Source organism: Cheilinus undulatus, linkage group 16 (genome assembly GCF_018320785.1).
Source record: "Cheilinus undulatus linkage group 16, ASM1832078v1, whole genome shotgun sequence".
Lineage (NCBI taxonomy): Eukaryota > Metazoa > Chordata > Actinopteri > Labriformes > Labridae > Cheilinus > Cheilinus undulatus.
In genome coordinates, this window is record NC_054880.1 from 136,938 (window position 1) to 158,348 (window position 21,411).

Genomic DNA, 21,411 nt, shown 5'->3' on the forward strand with positions numbered 1-21,411 from the left:
TTTAACAGGTCTGACCTAGGGCCGTTTCAGAACCAGAACTTTAATCTTTGAAAGGTGTAAACTCGGGCCGTCTCAGAACCAGAACTTTAATCTTTGAAAGGTGTAAACTCGGGCCGTCTCAGAACCAGAACTTTAATCTTTGAAAGGTGTAAACTCGGGCCGTCTCAGAACCAGAACTTTAAACTTTGACAGGTCTGACCTAGGGCCGTTTCAGAACCAGAACTTTAATCTTTAACAGGTCTAAACCCGGGATGTTTCAGAACCAGAACTTTAGTCTTTATGGGTCTGATCTAGGGCCGTTTCAGAACCAGAACTTTAATCTTAAACAGGTCTCAACTCGGGCCGTCTCAGAACCAGAACTTTAATCTTTAACAGGTCTAAACAAGGGCCGTTTCAGAATCAGAACTTTAATGTTTAACAGGTGTAAACTAGGGCCGTTTCAGAACCAGAACTTTAAACTTTAACAGGTCTGACCTAGGGCCGTTTCAGAACCAGAACTTTAATCTTTCACCGGTGTAAACTAGGGCCGTGTCAGAACCAGCACTTTAAACTTTAACAGGTCTGACCTAGGGCCGTTTCAGAACCAGAACTTTAATCTTTGAAAGGTGTAAACTTGGGCCGTCTCAGAACCAGAACTTTAAATCTTTAACAGGTCTGACCTAGGGCCGTATCAGAACCAGAACTTTAATCTTTAACAGGTCTAAACAAGGGCCGTTTCAGAACCAGAACTTTAAACTTTAACAGGTCTGACCTAGGGCCGTTCAGAACCAGAACTTTAATCTTTAACAGCTCTAAACCCGGGCCCTTTCAGAACCAGATCTTTAAACTTTAACAGGTCTGAACTAGGGCCATTTCAGATCCAGAACTTTAAACTTTAACAGGTGTAAACTAGGGCCTTTTCAGAACCAGAACTTTAATCTTTGAAAGGTCTGAACTCGGGGCCGTTTCAGAACCAGAACTTTAAACTTTAACAGGTCTGAACTAGGGCCGTTTCAGAACCAGAACTTTAAACTTTAACAGGTCTGAACTAGGGCCGTTTAAGGACCAGAACTTTAAACTTTAACAGGTGTAAACTAGGCCGTTTCAGAACCAGAACTTTAACTTTAACAGGTCTGACCTAGGGCTGTTTCAGGAACCAGAACTTTAAACTCTAGCAGGTCCAACCTAGGGCCGTCTCAGAACCAGAACTTTAAACTTTAACAGGTCTGAACTAGGGCTATCTCTGAACCAGAACTTAAAACTCTTACAGGTCTAAACTCAGGTCATTTCAGAACCAGAACTTTAAACATTAACAGGTCTAAACTAGGGCCATTTCAGAACAAGAACTTTAACCTCTAACAGGTCTAAACTCCGGCCTTCTCTGAACCAGAACTTTAAACTTTAACAGGTCTAAACTCGGGCCGTCTCAGAACCAGAACTTTACACTTTAACAGGTCTGAACTAAGGCCGTTGAAGAACCAGAACTTTAAACTTTAACGGGTCTAAACTAGGGCCATTTCAGAACCAGAACTTTAATGTTTAACAGGTGTAATCTAGGGCCGTTTCAGAACCAGAACTTTAATCTTTACCAGGTCTGACCTAGGGCTGTTTCAGAACCAGAACTTTAAACTTTAACAGGTGAAAACTAGGGCCATCTCAGCACCAGAACTTTAATCTTTAACAGGTCTAAACCCGGGATGTTTCAGAACCAGAACTTTAGTCTTTACGGGTCTGATCTAGGACCGTTTCAGAACCAGAAATTTAATCTTAAACAGGTCTCAACTCGGGCCGTCTCAGAACCAGAACTTTAATCTTTAACAGGTCTAAACAAGGGCCGTTTCAGAACCAGAACTTTAATGTTTAACAGGTGTAAACTAGGGCCGTTTCAGAACCAGAACTTTAAACTTTAACAGGTCTGACCTAGGGCCGTTTCAGAACCAGAACTTTAATCTTTGAAAGGTGTAAACTCGGGCCGTCTCAGAACCAGAACTTTAATCTTTGAAAGGTGTAAACTCGGGCCGTCTCAGAACCAGAACTTTAATCTTTGAAAGGTGTAAACTCGGGCCGTCTCAGAACCAGAACTTTAAACTTTGACAGGTCTGACCTAGGGCCGTTTCAGAACCAGAACTTTAATCTTTAACAGGTCTAAACCCGGGATGTTTCAGAACCAGAACTTTAGTCTTTATGGGTCTGATCTAGGGCCGTTTCAGAACCAGAACTTTAATCTTAAACAGGTCTCAACTCGGGCCGTCTCAGAACCAGAACTTTAATCTTTAACAGGTCTAAACAAGGGCCGTTTCAGAATCAGAACTTTAATGTTTAACAGGTGTAAACTAGGGCCGTTTCAGAACCAGAACTTTAAACTTTAACAGGTCTGACCTAGGGCCGTTTCAGAACCAGAACTTTAATCTTTGAAAGGTGTAAACTTGGGCCGTCTCAGAACCAGAACTTTAAACTTTAACAGGTCTGACCTAGGGCCATTTCAGAACCAGAACTTTAATCTTTGAAAGGTGTAAACTCGGGCCGTCTCAGAACCAGAACTTTAAACTTTAACAGGTCTGACCTAGGGCCGTTTCAGAACCAGAACTTTAATCTTTGAAAGGTGTAAACTCGGGCCGTCTCAGAACCAGAACTTTAAACTTTAACAGGTCTGACCTAGGGCCGTTTCAGAACCAGAACTTTAATCTTTAACAGGTCTAAACCCGGGCTGTTTCAGAACCAGAACTTTAAACTCTAACAGGTCTGACCAAGGGCCATCTCTGAGCCAGAACTTTAAACTTTAACAGGTGTAAACTTGGGCCGTTTCAGAACCAGAACTTTAATCTTTGAAAGGTGTAAACTCGGGCCGTCTCAGAACCAGAACTTTAAACTTTAACAGGTCTGAACTAGGGCCGTTTCAGAACCAGAACTTTAAACTTTACCAGGTCTGAACTAGGGCCGTTTCAGGACCAGAACTTTAAACTCTAACAGGTGTAAAATAGGGCCGTTTCAGAACCAGAACATTTAACTTTAACAGGTCTGACAAAGGGCTGTTTCAGAACCACAACTTTAAAATTTAACAGGTCTGAACTAGGGCTATCTCTGAACCAGAACTTAAAACTCTTACAGGTCTAAACTCAGGTCATTTCAGAACCAGAACTTTAAACGTTAACAGGTCTAAACTAGGGCCATTTCAGAACAAGAACTTTAACCTCTAACAGGTCTAAACTCCGGCCTTCTCTGAACCAGAACTTTAAACTTTAACAGGTCTAAACTCGGGCCGTCTCAGAACCAGAACTTTACACTTTAACAGGTCTGAACTAAGGCCGTTGAAGAACCAGAACTTTAAACTTTAACGGGTCTAAACTAGGGCCATTTCAGAACCAGAACTTTAATGTTTAACAGGTGTAATCTAGGGCCGTTTCAGAACCAGAACTTTAAACTTTAACAGGTCTGACCTAGGGCCGTTTCAGAACCAGAACTTTAATCTTTGAAAGGTGTAAACTTGGGCCGTCTCAGAACCAGAACTTTAAACTTTAACAGGTCTGACCTAGGGCCATTTCAGAACCAGAACTTTAATCTTTGAAAGGTGTAAACTCGGGCCGTCTCAGAACCAGAACTTTAAACTTTAACAGGTCTGACCTAGGGCCGTTTCAGAACCAGAACTTTAATCTTTGAAAGGTGTAAACTCGGGCCGTCTCAGAACCAGAACTTTAAACTTTAACAGGTCTGACCTAGGGCCGTTTCAGAACCAGAACTTTAATCTTTAACAGGTCTAAACGCGGGCTGTGTCAGAACCAGAACTTTAAACTCTAACAGGTCTGACCTAGGGCGATCTCTGACCCAGAACTTTAAACTTTAACAGGTCTTAACTAGGGCCGTTTCAGAACCAGAACTTTAATCTTTGAAAGGTGTAAACTCGGGCCGTCTCAGAACCAGAACTTTAAACTTTAACAGGTCTGAACTAGGGCCGTTTCAGAACCAGAACTTTAAACTTTACAGGTCTGAACTAGGGCCGTTTCAGGAACCAGAACTTTAAACTCTAACAGGTGTAAAATAGGCCGTTTCAGAACCAGAACTTTAAACTTTAACCTGTCTGACCGAGGGCTGTTTCATCACCAGAACTTTAAACTTTTCCAGGTGTAACCTAGGGCCGTCTCAGAACCAGAACTTTAAACTTTAACAGGTCTGAACTAGGGCTATCTCTGAACCAGAACTTAAAACTGTAACAGGTCTTAACTAGGGACATTTCAGAACCAGAACTTTAAACATTAACAGGTCTAAACTCGGGCCATTTCAGAACCAGAACTTTAACCTCTAACAGGTCTAAACTCCGGCCTTCTCTGAACCAGAACTTTAAACTTTAACAGGTCTAAACTCGGGCCGTCTCAGAACCAGAACTTTACACTTTAACAGGTCTGAACTAAGGCCGTTGAAGAACCAGAACTTTAAACTTTAACGGGTCTAAACTAGGGCCATTTCAGAACCAGAACTTTAATGTTTAACAGGTGTAATCTAGGGCCGTTTCAGAACCAGAACTTTAATCTTTAACAGGTCTGACCTAGGGCTGTTTCAGAACCAGAACTTTAATCTTTAACAGGTGTATAGTAGGGCGATCTCAGCCCCAGTCCTGTAATCTTTAACAGGTCTAAACTCAGGTTTTTTATGAAAACCAGAACTTTAAATGTCAACAGGTTTAAACTCGGGCCGTTTCAGAACCAGAACTTTAATCTTTGAAAGGTGTAAACTCGGGCCGTCTCAGAACCAGAACTTTAAACTTTAACAGGTCTGACCTAGGGCCGTTTCAGAACCAGAACTTTAAACTTTAACAGGTCTGACCTAGGGCCGTTTCAGAACCAGAACTTTAATCTTTAACAGGTCTAAACCCGGGATGTTTCAGAACCAGAACTTTAGTCTTTATGGGTCTGATCTAGGGCCGTTTCAGAACCAGAACTTTAATCTTAAACACGTCTCAACTCGGGCCGTCTCAGAACCAGAACTTTAATCTTTAACAGGTCTAAACAAGGGCCGTTTCAGAACCAGAACTTTAATGTTTAACAGGTGTAAACTAGGGCCGTTTCAGAACCAGAACTTTAAACTTTAACAGGTCTGACCTAGGGCCGTTTCAGAACCAGAACTTTAATCTTTGAAAGGTGTAAACTCGGGCCATCTCAGAACCAGAACTTTAATCTTTGAAAGGTGTAAACTCGGGCCGTCTCAGAACCAGAACTTTAAACTTTAACAGGTCTGACCTAGGGCTGTTTCAGAACCAGAACTTTAATCTTTAACAGGTCTAAACCCGGGATGTTTCAGAACCAGAACTTTAGTCTTTATGGGTCTGATCTAGGGCCGTTTCAGAACCAGAACTTTAATCTTAAACAGGTCTCAACTCGGGCCGTCTCAGAACCAGAACTTTAATCTTTAACAGGTCTAAACAAGGGCCGTTTCAGAACCAGAACTTTAATGTTTAACAGGTGTAAACTAGGTCATTTCAGAACCAGAACTTTAAACTTTAACAGGTCTGACCTAGGGCCGTTTCAGAACCAGAACTTTAATCTTTGAAAGGTGTACACTCGGGCCGTCTCAGAACCAGAACTTTAAACTTTAACAGGTCTGACCTAGGGCCGTTTCAGAACCAGAACTTTAATCTTTGAAAGGTGTAAACTCGGGCCGTCTCAGAACCAGAACTTTAAACTTTAACAGGTCTGACCTAGGGCCGTTTCAGAACCAGAACTTTAATCTTTGAAAGGTGTAAACTCGGGCCGTCTCAGAACCAGAACTTTAAACTTTAACAGGTCTGACCTAGGGCCGTTTCAGAACCAGAACTTTAATCTTTAACAGGTCTAAACCCGGGCTGTTTCAGAACCAGAACTTTAAACTCTAACAGGTCTGACCAAGGGCCATCTCTGAGCCAGAACTTTAAACTTTAACAGGTGTAAACTTGGGCCGTTTCAGAACCAGAACTTTAATCTTTGAAAGGTGTAAACTCGGGCCGTCTCAGAACCAGAACTTTAAACTTTAACAGGTCTGAACTAGGGCCGTTTCAGAACCAGAACTTTAAACTTTACCAGGTCTGAACTAGGGCCGTTTCAGGACCAGAACTTTAAACTCTAACAGGTGTAAAATAGGGCCGTTTCAGAACCAGAACTTTTAACTTTAACAGGTCTGACCTAGGGCTGTTTCAGAACCAGAACTTTAAACTTTAACAGGTCTGAACTAGGGCTATCTCTGAACCAGAACTTAAAACTCTTACAGGTCTAAACTCAGGTCATTTCAGAACCAGAACTTTAAACGTTAACAGGTCTAAACTAGGGCCATTTCAGAACAAGAACTTTAACCTCTAACAGGTCTAAACTCCGGCCTTCTCTGAACCAGAACTTTAAACTTTAACAGGTCTAAACTCGGGCCGTCTCAGAACCAGAACTTTACACTTTAACAGGTCTGAACTAAGGCCGTTGAAGAACCAGAACTTTAAACTTTAACGGGTCTAAACTAGGGCCATTTCAGAACCAGAACTTTAATGTTTAACAGGTGTAATCTAGGGCCGTTTCAGAACCAGAACTTTAATCTTTACCAGGTCTGACCTAGGGCTGTTTCAGAACCAGAACTTTAAACTTTAACAGGTGAAAACTAGGGCCATCTCAGCACCAGAACTTTAATCTTTAACAGGTCTAAACTCAGGTTTTTTATGAAAACCAGAACTTTAAATGTCAACAGGTTTAAACTCGGGCCGTTTCAGAACCAGAACTTTAATCTTTGAAAGGTGTAAACTCGGGCCGTCTCAGAACCAGAACTTTAAACTTTAACAGGTCTGACCTAGGGCCGTTTCAGAACCAGAACTTTAAACTTTAACAGGTCTGACCTAGGGCCGTTTCAGAACCAGAACTTTAATCTTTAACAGGTCTAAACCCGGGATGTTTCAGAACCAGAACTTTAGTCTTTATGGGTCTGATCTAGGGCCGTTTCAGAACCAGAACTTTAATCTTAAACACGTCTCAACTCGGGCCGTCTCAGAACCAGAACTTTAATCTTTAACAGGTCTAAACAAGGGCCGTTTCAGAACCAGAACTTTAATGTTTAACAGGTGTAAACTAGGGCCGTTTCAGAACCAGAACTTTAAACTTTAACAGGTCTGACCTAGGGCCGTTTCAGAACCAGAACTTTAATCTTTGAAAGGTGTAAACTCGGGCCGTCTCAGAACCAGAACTTTAAACTTTAACAGGTCTGACCTAGGGCCGTTTCAGAACCAGAACTTTAATCTTTGAAAGGTGTAAACTCGGGCCGTCTCAGAACCAGAACTTTAAACTTTAACAGGTCTGACCTAGGGCCGTTTCAGAACCAGAACTTTAATCTTTAACAGGTCTAAACCCGGGCTGTTTCAGAACCAGAACTTTAAACTCTAACAGGTCTGACCAAGGGCCATCTCTGAGCCAGAACTTTAAACTTTAACAGGTGTAAACTTGGGCCGTTTCAGAACCAGAACTTTAATCTTTGAAAGGTGTAAACTCGGGCCGTCTCAGAACCAGAACTTTAAACTTTAACAGATCTGAACTAGGGCCGTTTCAGAACCAGAACTTTAATCTTTACCAGGTCTGAACTAGGGCCGTTTCAGGACCAGAACTTAAAACTGTAACAGGTCTAATTTACGGCCATCTCAGAACCAGAACTTTAAACTTTAACAGGTCTTAACCAGGGCCGTCTCAGAACCAGAATGTAAAATACAAAGTCTCTTGATACCTGGGCTAATAGAGCCTTAGAATCGTCTTCTCTGATTGGTCGATTTCTTGTAATTGACAGGACGCGGTATGATGATGGCGGGATGCCTCGCTCACCCTCAGACCAAAGTCTGGAGTACCGGGCCTGCTCACCAGGTGGTTTCCATGGAAACAGGGCTGCACCAATGAGAGATGAGCGAGGTCGTTGGCACTCACAGGTGAGCTGACAGAACAGGGGACTCTCTGTTTGGTTTATGATCCAAAAATGGATTCTTGTATTAACCTTTTGGCACACAGATGTTTTTGAGTTCATTTCAAATTAAATTTCAGTTTTAAGACCAGTTAAATATAGATGTAGGTAAATAAATCTAAAAATGAAAATGAAAAAAACATTTAGTCATTTTAAAAGATTTTAAGTTAAGGACTAAATTTGATGAAGAACCCCAATGAGGTGGAGACTTTGTGTTTCTTTAATCCTGGGGGCCCTGTCACTGGGGGTCAAAGTCCCTGGTAGGGTCTCACAAGGCTAACTTGTCCTCGGGGAGAGTCCAGACTAGGAGGGACCAGCTCCTAAGAAGTGCTACAGTAAGGGAGGACTTGGCATACCATGAAGAGATTCTTGGGGCCCTCTGGGCCCAGACTGGAGGGTCCCTCAGTGGTGAGGATCTGGTGACCAGGCTTCCCTTTATGAAAGTGGAGTGGACTCTACTCTAAAGGGGGACATAGAGCAACTGACGGAACTCTTGCAGTCGCTGAGGCCTCCAGCAGTCCCTGAGTACTCTAACAGTCACAGGGGCCTCTAGCAGTCTCTGTAGGTGGTTTGTAGCGGACTCTGGGGCCGTCAGGATGAGGTTCAGGTCTTAGCTGGCTGGTATTTCTCTGGTTAGAGCAGAGACAACCATCTAAACCTGATCATCACATGTTACTCCATATCTCCTGGACCAGGACCAGGTTCAGGATGAGCTTGAGTGGCGGAGGCAGAGGGAGGAGGAGTTTCAGACTCGTTACCGCAGCGACCCAAACCTGGCCCGTTACCCCGTGAAGCCTCAGCCTAGCGAGGAGGCCATGAGGATGTTGGCTCACATGGGCCGGGTTCGCCACCAACGCCGTCACAGCGATGTTTCCCTGGCAAGTCCGGAACCTGAACATCCGACGCTGAGATACCCAGGTCCAGGTAGGAGACTTCATCAGACCCACAGGTCCAGGTAGGAGACTGTAGCTCTGATCAGACCCACAGGTCCAGGTAGGAGACTGTAGCTCTGATCAGACCCACAGGTCCAGGTAGGAGACTGTAGCTCCGATCAGACCCACAGGTCCAGGTAGGAGACTGTAGCTCCGATCAGACCCACAGGTCCAGGTAGGAGACTTCATCAGACCCACAGGTCCAGGTAGGAGACTATAGCTCCGATCAGACCCACAGGTCCAGGTAGGAGACTGTAGCTCCGATCAGACCCACAGGTCCAGGTAGGAGACTGTAGCTCTGATCAGACCCACAGGTCCAGGTAGGAGACTGTAGCTCTGATCAGACCCACAGGTCCAGGTAGGAGACTTCATCAGACCCACAGGTCCAGGTAGGAGACTATAGCTCCGATCAGACCCACAGGTCCAGGTAGGAGACTGTAGCTCCGATCAGACCCACAGGTCCAGGTAGGAGACTGTAGCTCCGATCAGACCCACAGGTCCAGGTAGGAGACTGTAGCTCTGATCAGACCCACAGGTCCAGGTAGGAGACTTCATCAGACCCACAGGTCCAGGTAGGAGACTGTAGCTCCGATCAGACCCACAGGTCCAGGTAGGAGACTGTAGCTCTGATCAGACCCACAGGTCCAGGTAGGAGACTGTAGCTCCGATCAGACCCACAGGTCCAGGTAGGAGACTGTAGCTCTGATCAGACCCACAGGTCCAGGTAGGAGACTGTAGCTCTGATCAGACCCACAGGTCCAGGTAGGAGACTGTAGCTCCGATCAGACCCACAGGTCCAGGTAGGAGACTTCATCAGACCCACAGGTCCAGGTAGGAGACTGTAGCTCTGATCAGACCCACAGGTCCAGGTAGGAGACTTCATCAGACCCACAGGTCCAGATAGGAGACTGTAGCTCCGATCAGACCCACAGGTCCAGGTAGGAGACTGTAGCTCCGATCAGACCCACAGGTCCAGGTAGGAGACTTTATCAGACCCACAGGTCCAGGTAGGAGACTTCATCAGACCCACAGGTCCAGGTAGGAGACTGTAGCTCTGATCAGACCCACAGGTCCAGGTAGGAGACTGTAGCTCTGATCAGACCCACAGGTCCAGGTAGGAGACTGTAGCTCCGATCAGACCCACAGGTCCAGGTAGGAGACTGTAGCTCCGATCAGACCCACAGGTCCAGGTAGGAGACTGTAGCTCCGATCAGACCCACAGGTCCAGGTAGGAGACTTCATCAGACCCACAGGTCCAGGTAGGAGACTATAGCTCCGATCAGACCCACAGGTCCAGGTAGGAGACTGTAGCTCCGATCAGACCCACAGGTCCAGGTAGGAGACTGTAGCTCTGATCAGACCCACAGGTCCAGGTAGGAGACTGTAGCTCTGATCAGACCCACAGGTCCAGGTAGGAGACTGTAGCTCTGATCAGACCCACAGGTCCAGGTAGGAGACTTCATCAGACCCACAGGTCCAGGTAGGAGACTATAGCTCCGATCAGACCCACAGGTCCAGGTAGGAGACTGTAGCTCCGATCAGACCCACAGGTCCAGGTAGGAGACTGTAGCTCCGATCAGACCCACAGGTCCAGGTAGGAGACTGTAGCTCTGATCAGACCCACAGGTCCAGGTAGGAGACTTCATCAGACCCACAGGTCCAGGTAGGAGACTGTAGCTCCGATCAGACCCACAGGTCCAGGTAGGAGACTGTAGCTCTGATCAGACCCACAGGTCCAGGTAGGAGACTGTAGCTCCGATCAGACCCACAGGTCCAGGTAGGAGACTGTAGCTCCGATCAGACCCACAGGTCCAGGTAGGAGACTGTAGCTCTGATCAGACCCACAGGTCCAGGTAGGAGACTGTAGCTCCGATCAGACCCACAGGTCCAGGTAGGAGACTTCATCAGACCCACAGGTCCAGGTAGGAGACTGTAGCTCTGATCAGACCCACAGGTCCAGGTAGGAGACTTCATCAGACCCACAGGTCCAGATAGGAGACTGTAGCTCCGATCAGACCCACAGGTCCAGGTAGGAGACTGTAGCTCCGATCAGACCCACAGGTCCAGGTAGGAGACTTTATCAGACCCACAGGTCCAGGTAGGAGACTTCATCAGACCCACAGGTCCAGGTAGGAGACTGTAGCTCTGATCAGACCCACAGGTCCAGGTAGGAGACTTCATCAGACCCACAGGTCCAGATAGGAGACTGTAGCTCCGATCAGACCCACAGGTCGAGGTAGGAGACTGTAGCTCCGATACGACCCACAGGTCCAGGTAGGAGACTTCATCAGACCCACAGGTCCAGGTAGGAGACTGTAGCTCCGATCAGACCCACAGGTCCAGGTAGGAGACTTCATCAGACCCACAGGTCCAGGTAGGAGACTGTAGCTCCGATCAGACCCACAGGTCCAGGTAGGAGACTGTAGCTCCGATCAGACCCACAGGTCCAGGTAGGAGACTTCATCAGACCCACAGGTCCAGGTAGGAGACTTCATCAGACCCACAGGTCCAGGTAGCCCTGGTTGCTTCTCCTTTTTTTCAAATAAAGACTGTTGGTGAACTGAACTGACCAATCAGAGCCTGCCACTCTCAGTCTCACTTCCTGTTTTACTCTCAGCTGTCCATCAGAATCGGCATCAGGGATTGGTCGGGCAAGGAGGTCAGAGGTCCCTGTCCGTGGACCGGGCACCCAATCACATCAGTCCTTCCTCCCCCCGCCTGCTACCACGGCAACACCTGGACCCTGAGAGCGCCGCCCAGAGGGGGAGGAGGGCGGGGAAGATGTACGTGATTGGTAGCTTCAGCAGCTCAGAGGAGGAGCTAGCGACCACGCCTGACTACGCCAGCTGTGAGGAACCTGACAGTGAGTGGCTAACTGCTACATAGCATGCTAGGTTAACATGTTAGCATGCTAACCTAGCATGCTAATTGGACTGTATTTGTGGCTCACAGCTGATAAAGACAGCAGGGTTCTACTGTTAGTTTAGAAGCAGGCTAGAGAGGGGTCACATGACACGTACGTTATCATTTCTATGGTTAGAATCATTCCGACCAGTTTGGAGTTCCTCCTCGTCTGGGACTAAAGCATGCTACTGCCACTGTTAGCTGCGTTAGCTCCTGTTCTGTGCTGGCCTGAAGAATGGTTCCACATTGTTGATGGGAACATGAGGTCAGCCATAAGTTCTCCTGAAAAACATGGTCCCTCTCTAGCTCTCCACGGCTGACCTGTCTGTCCGCGGCACCTACCTCGGTCTACCTCGGTCTACCTCGGTCTACGTCGGTCTACGTCGGTCTATGGAGGTCTACCTCGGTCTATGGTGGTCTACCTCGGTCTACCTTGGTCTACATCGGTCTACGTCGGTCTATTGCAGTCTACCTTGTTCTTCGTCAGTCTATGGCGGTCTACCTCGGTCTATGGCGGTCTACCTCGGTCTACGTCGGTCTATTGCAGTCTACCTCGGTCTATGGCGGTCTACGTCGGTCTATGGTGGTCTACGTCATCTATGGCGGTCTACGTCGGTCTATTGCAGTCTACCTTGGTCTACGTCAGTCTATGGCGGTCTACCTCGGTCTACCTCGGTCTACCTCGGTCTACGTCAGTCTGTGGTGGTCTACCTCGGTCTGTGTTGGTCTACGTCGGTCTATAGTGGTCTACATCAGTCTACCTCGGTCTACCTCGGTCTACATTGGTCTACATCGGTCTACCTCGGTCTATGGTGGTCTACCTCGGTCTAGGTCGGTCTATTGCAGTCTACCTCGGTCTACGTCGGTCTATGGCGGTCTACCTTGGTCTTCGTTGGTCTGTGTTGGTCTACATCAGTCTACCTCGGTCTACATCGGTCTACATCGGTCTGTCGGTCTACATCGGTCTACCTCGGTCTATGGTGGTCTACCTCGGTCTACGTGGGTCTATTGCAGTCTACCTCGGTCTACGTCGGTCTATGGCGGTCTACCTCGGTCTAGGTCAGTCTGTGTCAGTCTACATCAGTCTACCTCGGTCTACCTCGGTCTATGGTGGTCTACCTCGGTCTAGGTCGGTCTATTGCAGTCTACCTCGGTCTACGTCGGTCTATGGCGGTCTATGTCGGTCTACGTCGGTCTATAGCGGTCTACATCAGTCTACCTCGGTCTACCTCGGTCTATGGCGGTCTACGTCGGTCTATGGCGGTCTACCTTGGTCTTCGTTGGTCTGTGTCGGTCTACATCGGTCTACCTCGGTCTACCTCGGTCTATGGTGGTCTACCTCGGTCTAGGTCGGTCTATGGCGGTCTACATAAGTCTACCTCGGTCTACAACGGTCTACATCGGTCTGTGTCGGTCTACATTGGTCTACCTCGGTCTATGGTGGTCTACCTCTGTCTACGTGGGTCTATTGCAGTCTACCTCGGTCTACGTCGGTCTATGGCGGTCTACCTCGGTCTAGGTCGGTCTGTGTCGGTCTACATCAGTCTACCTCGGCCTACCTCGGTCTATGGTGGTCTACCTCGGTCTAGGTCGGTCTATTGCAGTCTACCTTGGTCTACATCGGTCTATGGCGGTCTACCTTGGTCTTCGTTGGTCTGTGTCGGTCTACATCAGTCTACCTCGGTCTACCTCGGTCTTTTTAAGTAGAGGGGGGTTTGCTGTCCTGGCTTCAGTCCGTTTAACAGCGCGTGACTTTAAACTGACCCTACATGGCAGTGCTGGCTCACTCTGGGCCTGAATCACTGACAGCAGGTTTGGCTTTTCTCATTTTCACGCATCACCAGCTAACACAACTAGCAGCTAAATCATAACCAACAATCAGCTGGAGGTCTACAGGCAGGACTGGTTCCTGCTCATTTATTTCCATTAATATTGCTGGGAAAGGCACATCAGTCATCCCCCCCAGTCGGAGACTCCTAACCCGGTTTTCTACGTGCTAGAAAGAACATGGCTGCAGGTGACGAGGCTGTTGAGACCCAGAGAGGAGAGCATGTGTGAACAGGAATGTTTGAACAGATCTGTCCACCGTACACTGACTATGATGGAGTACAGGATGGTCCATGTTCTGGTGTGGAGAGGGTCTCCTAACAGTGAGCAGCCAGTGTTCTACATGTTTGAGAGAACAGAACAGACCTCTGCTGATGGAAACAGAGAAACAGAGAGAATGTTCCTGAGGATGGTTCTAAGCTGCTCTTTGAAACAGAAGAACAGAAGATATGTGACCTTTAAGAACTCCTTAAAGGTCACATATCTGACCCTTTTAGACCAGTTTATATTTTTCTCAGAGGTCCTCAAACATGCCTGTGAAGTGTGTTGTGTTCTGCAGAGAGAACAGAGAGAGAGTGTGTTCTCTGATGGTAATTAGCTCAGCGTTCTAATCTTCTTACAGCTGAACTCTGTGTTCACCTCCACACACAACAGCAGCTGTAGTTCCCTCCATGAACACTAGAGGGTTCCTCTGAGAACTCCAGAGAACCTAACGGACCTTCTGAGAACAGGACTCTGGTACAGGAAGTGATGAAGAGGAGGGTATACAGACTGATGAAGAGGAGAGTATACACAGTGATGAAGAGGAGAGTGTACTCAGTGATGAAGAGGAGAGTGTACTCAGTGATGAAGAGGAGAGTATACACAGTGATGAAGAGGAGAGTATTCTCAGTGATGAAGAGGAGAGTATACTCAGTGATGAAGAGGAGAGTGTACTCAGTGATGAAGAGGAGAGTATACACAGTGATGAAGAGGAGAGTATTCTCAGTGATGAAGAGGAGAGTATACTCAGTGATGAAGAGGAGAGTGTACTCAGTGATGAAGAGGAGAGTGTACTCAGTGATGAAGAGGAGAGTATACTCAGTGGTGAAGAGGAGAGTATACTCAGTGGTGAAGAGGAGAGTATACTCAGTGGTGAAGAGGAGAGTATACTCAGTGATGAAGAGGAGAGTGTACTCAGTGATGAAGAGGAGAGTATACTCAGTGGTGAAGAGGAGAGTATACTCAGTGGTGAAGAGGAGAGTATACTCAGTGATGAAGAGGAGAGTATACTCAGTGATGAAGAGGAGAGTGTACTCAGTGATGAAGAGGAGAGTGTACTCAGTGATGAAGAGGAGAGTGTACTCAGTGATGAAGAGGAGAGTGTACTCAGTGATGAAGAGGAGAGTGTACTCAGTGATGAAGAGGAGAGTGTACTCAGTGATGAAGCAGCTGACGTTCCTGCCGGTTGTCTGTCAGAACGTCAGGCGTCATGCTGACGAGTTAATCCTTAGCTTAGAGTCATTGGACCAGAAGTCACATGGTCTGGGATGGTGAGCCCTGATTGGTTCAGAGGGTTTTTGGCTCCTCCCCTCAGGTCTGAAGGTGACAGAGTGGCTCAGATTCTCTGCTGACGCCGTTGTCAACACACCTGAAGGAGAACAACAAAACTGGCGGTCCTGCAGCGAGTCTGAAATCAGATCAGCATCATCCTGGAGGAGTCTGGAGAGTCCTGGATAGTCCTAGAGAGTCCTGGAGAGTCCTGGAGAGTCTTGGATAGTCCTAGAGAGTCCTGGAGGGTCCTGGAGAGTCCTGGGGAGCGTGCCTGTGCTAGTTTGAGTGCATCAGTGAACACCTTGGTGCTCGGCCTCTTCTCTTCAATTGGATTAAAAGAAGAGAGTGTGGATTAGCGGGCGCCTTAGGAGTCACCCTGGTCCACAGGAATAGAAGCTCAGGCAACTGGGGGGGCAACTAGAGGGGGCAACTCAAAGACTGATCATCAGGACAGTATGTGTTCATGGCTGGAGGAGGGGAGTCCGCAACGTGCAGCATCTCCTGAGGATAGACCGGCTCACTGAGTCATGTGACCGACAGGAAGACAACCACGAGGAGTCAACGCTGAAAACCTGGCAATTCTACCAGCTACATGTTGACTCAGTGAGCAACCGGAGCAATCAGAGCAACCAGAGCAACCGGAGCAATCAGAGCAACCTGAGCAATCAGGGCAACCGGAGCAATCAGGGCAACCAGAGCAGTCAGAGCAACCGGAGCAATCAGAGCAACCTGAGCAATCAGGGCAACCGGAGCAATCAGAGCAACCTGAGCAATCAGGGCAACCAGAGCAATCAGAGCAACCGGAGCAATCAAAACAACTGGAGCAATCAGAGCAATCGGAGCAATCAAAACAACCGGAGCAATCAGAGCAACCGGGGCAACCAGAGCAGCCAGAGCAATCAGGGCAACCAGAGCAATCAGGGCAACCAGAGCAATCAGGGCAACCAGAGCAATCGGAGCAATCAGAGCAACCGGAGCAACCAGAGCAGCCAGAGCAATCAGGGCAACCAGAGCAATCAGGGCAACCAGAGCAATCAGGGCAACCAGAGCAATCGGAGCAACCAGAGCAACCAGAGCAATCGGTGTAACCAGAGCAATCGGAGCAACCAGAGCAACCGGAGCAATCAGAGCAACCGGAGCAATCAGAGCAACCGGAGCAATCAGAGCAACTGGAGCAACCAGAGCAATCAGAGCAACCAGAGCAATCAGAGCAATCGGAGCCTGACAGCAGCTAAGGCCTGAGCTCAGGCTAGCATCAGGCTAACAGTTAGCATGAAGAGTCTGCAGTGAAGAGCTCACTGAGCATGCTCAGATGACATCTCTAATGCAGAGAGAGAAACCTTTGGCTATTGTTTCAAAGGTTTATCCATCAGTTTATTGATTATCTGACTGATCAACTGATTGATCAGTTCATTGATCGGTTCAAAGCCTGACTGTTTTAGCTTCATGCTTACGGTGAGCTGAGTGAAGGAGAGGACGCCACTCGCCGTTCTGACTACGTTAATCTCATTAGTGACAGGCATGAACTGCTGCAGCGCCAGCAGGCAGAGCTCAGGGCAAACACAACCCACGAGGAGGAGGAGGAGAGAGGAGTACCACTTCTTCATCCTGCTCCTCTGTGTCTGCTGAAGCCTCCTCCTCCTCCTCCTCCTCTTCATGGCGTTCAGGCAGACCTGTGAGTACCTCTGTTACCCCCTACAGACCTGTGAGTACCTCTGTTAGCCCCTACAGACCTGTGAGTACCTCTGTTACCCCCTACAGACCTGTGAGTACCTCTGTTAGCCCCTACAGACCTGTGAGTACCTCTGTTACCCCCTACAGACCTGTGAGTACCTCTGTTACCCCCTACAGACCTGTGAGTACCTCTGTTAGCCCCTACAGACCTGTGAGTACCTCTGTTACCCCCTACAGACCTGTGAGTACCTCTGTTAGCCCCTACAGACCTGTGAGTACCTCTGTTAGCCCCTACAGACCTGTGAGTACCTCTGTTACCCCCTACAGACCTGTGAGTAACTCTGTTACCCCCTACAGACCTGTGAGTAACTCTGTTACCCCCTACAGACCTGTGAGTACCTCTGTTACCCCCTACAGACCTGTGAGTACCTCTGTTACCCCCTACAGACCTGTGAGTACCTCTGTTACCCCCTACAGACCTGTGAGTACCTCTGTTACCCCCTACAGACCTGTGAGTACCTCTGTTAGCCCACTTAAGTCCACTATAGTCCACTATATAGTCCACTATAGTCCACAATAGTCCACAATAGTCCACTCCACTTTAGATCGATGCATTAAGTGGCCAAGATCTGGGCATTCACACCCTGGGCTAGTCCTCCATTAACTGGTCCAGGGTGAGTCCTCATCCTGGTGCTGTTGGTACCAATCCCTGCTGTCTCTCTACAAACTTCCTGTCAAAATAAAAGTTTAAAATCGCACAAAATAATCTCAATAAGATAAAAACAGCTACCTGTCAATCAAAACTTACTGCACAGAGTCCCTTATGTTCTGATCCATGATCCAAGACCACCTCGCCTAGACCCTGCACGCTGAGTCCCTTATGTTCTGATCCATGATCCAAGATCGCCCCGCCTAGACCCTGCACACAGAGTCCCTTATGTTCTGATCCATGATCCAAGACCGCCTCGCCTAGACCCTGCACACAGAGTCCCTTACATTCTGATCCATGATCTGAGACCGCCTCGCCTAGACCCTGCATGCTGAGTCCCTTACATTCTGATCCATAATCCAAGACCACCTCGCCTAGACCCTGCACACAGAGTCCCTTACATTCTGATCCATAATCCAAGACCACCTCGCCTAGACCCTGCACACGAAGTCCCTTACATTCTGATCCATGATCCAAGACCACCTCGCCTAGACCCTGCACGCTGAGTCCCTTATGTTCTGAACCATGATCCAAGATCGCCCTGCCTAGACCCTGCACACAGAGTCCCTTATGTTCTGATCCATGATCCAAGACCGCCTCGCCTAGACCCTGCACACAGAGTCCCTTATGTTCTGATCCATGATCCAAGACCACCTCGCCTAGACCCTGCACACAGAGTCCCTTATGTTCTGATCCATGATCCAAGATCGCCCCGCCTAGACCCTGCACACAGAGTCCCTTATGTTCTGATCCATGATCCAAGATCGCCCCGCCTAGATCCTGCACACAGAGTCCCTTATGTTCTGATCCATGATCCAAGATCTCCCCGCCTAGATCCTGCACACAGAGTCCCTTATGTTCTGATCCATGATCCAAGACCACCTCGCCTAGACCCTGCACACAGAGTCCCTTACATTCTGATCCATGATCCAAGACCACCTCGCCTAGACCCTGCACGCTGAGTCCCTTATATTCTGAACCATGATCCAAGATCGCCCTGCCTAGACCCTGCACACAGAGTCCCTTATGTTCTGAACCATGATCCAAGATCACCTCGCCTAGACCCTGCACACAGAGTCCCTTATGTTCTGATCCATGATCCAAGATCGCCCCGCCTAGACCCTGCACACAGAGTCCCTTATGTTCTGATCCATGATCCAAGATCGCCCCGCCTAGACCCTGCACACAGAGTCCCTTATGTTCTGATCCATGATCCAAGATTGCCCCGCCTAGACCCTGCACACAGAGTCCCTTATGTTCTGATCCATGATCCAAGATCGCCCCGCCTAGATCCTGCACGCTGAGCCCTTTTTATTGACATTTGCTGTTAAAATCTGGAGAACATGGTGAATATTTTCACTTTGCTTTGAGAGAAGAGTGAAGATTTTTCTGAGGGTCTTTGACTCCCTAAACCGGTTCCGGGTCTAGATCCATCCTGACAGAGATCTTCAGACGGCACCAGGCGGCCGTAACAGCTGAGCCACACCTGTAGATCAGATTCGAGCTCTCTGTTCTCCCCATGTTCTGTTGATGTTCTACATAGCTCCGTTGACTTTCTCTCCCTTTCTCCATCAGCTGTTTGAGTCCTGCAGATGAACAAAGGTCCAGGTGTGACAGAGACCAGGTGTAGCTCAGACTAGGGGTGTTCCGTTCTCTCTCCACGTTCTCTTCATGTTCCGTTTGGTTGAAGAATGTTCCTCTAGTTTCTCCCCTCTGACCTGTTTTCATTGGTGTCTGGTTGCTAGGAGACATGGACAGCCAATGGTGGGATCATGGAACCTGGCAAAACGAGCCTGCACCCATGACCACGGTAGGAATAAGCCCCGCCCACCTTCCTGTGAGGATCATTTACATTTACATCAGCTGATTACTTGTTTTTAAACCTCTTCAGCATCCAGTGTCATGGCAACCGTCCAAGGATGGAGAGCGTCTGATTGGTCGAATTCTGTTGAATAAGAGGATGAAGGACGGGACAATTCCGGCTGACACCGGAGCGCTGCTGGGACTCAAGGTGACCTGGACCTACCTGTCCACCTCCTGTTCTCTGTTTATGATGAGCACAGGTACAGGTGCGGCTGAGCGCCTTAATCATGGGCGGTGTGTTTCAGGTGGTGGGAGGGAAGATGACAGAGTCGGGCCGTCTCTGCGCGTTCATCACCAAGGTGAAGAGAGGAAGTCTGGCTGACACCGTGGGACACCTGAGACCAGGTAAGACTATGCTAAGCTAACAGGCCTCTGGTCCTGATGCTAAACTAACTGCTGTCACTGGTCAAGACCACGCTATCCCAGACCAAGACATGCCTGAGTCCCCACTGCACCAAGAACAAGGCAAGATGGAGACTTCCTGGGGTCAAGACTGGGATAAGCCGAGACTGAGACAAGACCAGAGCAAGATGGAGAATTCCTGGGGTCAAGACTGGGATAAGCCGAGACTGAGACAAGACCAGAGCAAGATGGAGACTTCCTGGGGTCAAGACAGAGACAGGCCGAGACTGAGACAAGACCAAAGCAAGATGGAGACTTCCTGGGGTCAAGACAGAGACAGGCCGAGACTGAGACAAGACAAAAGCAAGATGGAGACTTCCTGGGGTCAAGACAGAGACAGGCCGAGACTGAGACAAGACCAAAGCAAGATGGAGACTTCCTGGGGTCAAGACAGAGACAGGCCGAGACTGAGACAAGACCAAAGCAAGATGGAGACTTCCTGGGGTCAAGACCGAGACAGGCCGAGACTGAGACAAGACCAAAGCAAGATGGAGACTTCCTGGGGTCAAGACCGAGACAGGCCGAGACTGAGACAAGACCAAAGCAAGATGGAGACTTCCTGGGGTCAAGACAGAGACAGGCCGAGACTGAGACAAGACCAAAGCAAGATGGAGACTGCCTGGGGTCAAGACTGAGACAGGCTGAGACTGAGACAAGACCAAAGCAAGATGGAGACTGCCTGGGGTCAAGACTGAGACAGGCTGAGACTGAGACAAGACCAAAGCAAGATGGAGACTTCCTGGGGTCAAGACAGAGACAGGCCGAGACTGAGACAAGACCTAAGCAAGATGGAGACTGCCTGGGGTCAAGACCGAGACAGGCCGAGACTGAGACAAGACCAAAGCAAGATGGAGAATTCCTGGGGTCAAGACCGGGATAAGCCGAGACTGAGACAAGACCAGAGCAAGATGGAGACTTCCTGGGGTCAAGACAGAGACAGGCCGAGACTGAGACAAGACCAAAGCAAGATGGAGACTTCCTGGGGTCAAGACAGAGACAGGCCGAGACTGAGACAAGACCAAAGCAAGATGGAGACTTCCTGGGGTCAAGACAGAGACAGGCCGAGACTGAGACAAGACCAAAGCAAGATGGAGACTTCCTGGGGTCAAGACAGAGACAGGCCGAGACTGAGACAAGACCAAAGCAAGATGGAGACTTCCTGGGGTCAAGACAGAGACAGGCCGAGACTGAGACAAGACCAAAGCAAGATGGAGACTTCCTGGGGTCAAGACAGAGACAGGCCGAGACTGAGACAAGACCAAAGCAAGATGGAGACTTCCTGGGGTCAAGACAGAGACAGGCCGAGACTGAGACAAGACCAAAGCAAGATGGAGACTGCCTGGGGTCAAGACTGAGACAGGCCGAGACTGAGACAAGACCAAAGCAAGATGGAGACTTCCTGGGGTCAAGACAGAGACAGGCCGAGACTGAGACAAGACCTAAGCAAGATGGAGACTGCCTGGGGTCAAGACCGAGACAGGCCGAGACTGAGACAAGACCAAAGCAAGATGGAGACTTCCTGGGGTCAAGACCGAGACAGGCCGGGACTGAGACAAGACCAAAGCAAGATGGAGACTGCCTGGGGTCAAGACCGAGACAGGCTGAGACTGAGACAAGACCAAAGCAAGATGGAGACTGCCTGGG

General features: G+C 48.5%; 1 protein-coding gene across 5 annotated transcripts in view; it reads left to right on the forward strand.

Moving 5' to 3' along the window:
- Window positions 1-21,411, forward strand: part of rims2b (regulating synaptic membrane exocytosis 2b) — a 137,457-nt gene that overhangs the window by 39,797 nt on the left and 76,249 nt on the right. For all 5 annotated transcript variants that reach the window (XM_041808726.1, XM_041808728.1, XM_041808729.1 and 2 more), the window contains exons 5-10: window positions 7,756-7,891; window positions 8,619-8,847; window positions 11,473-11,718; window positions 19,248-19,312; window positions 19,394-19,513; window positions 19,611-19,710. In XM_041808726.1, the coding sequence (XP_041664660.1) occupies window positions 7,756-7,891; window positions 8,619-8,847; window positions 11,473-11,718; window positions 19,248-19,312; window positions 19,394-19,513; window positions 19,611-19,710 (896 nt within the window). The remainder of the gene's footprint in view (window positions 1-7,755; window positions 7,892-8,618; window positions 8,848-11,472; window positions 11,719-19,247; window positions 19,313-19,393; window positions 19,514-19,610; window positions 19,711-21,411) is intronic.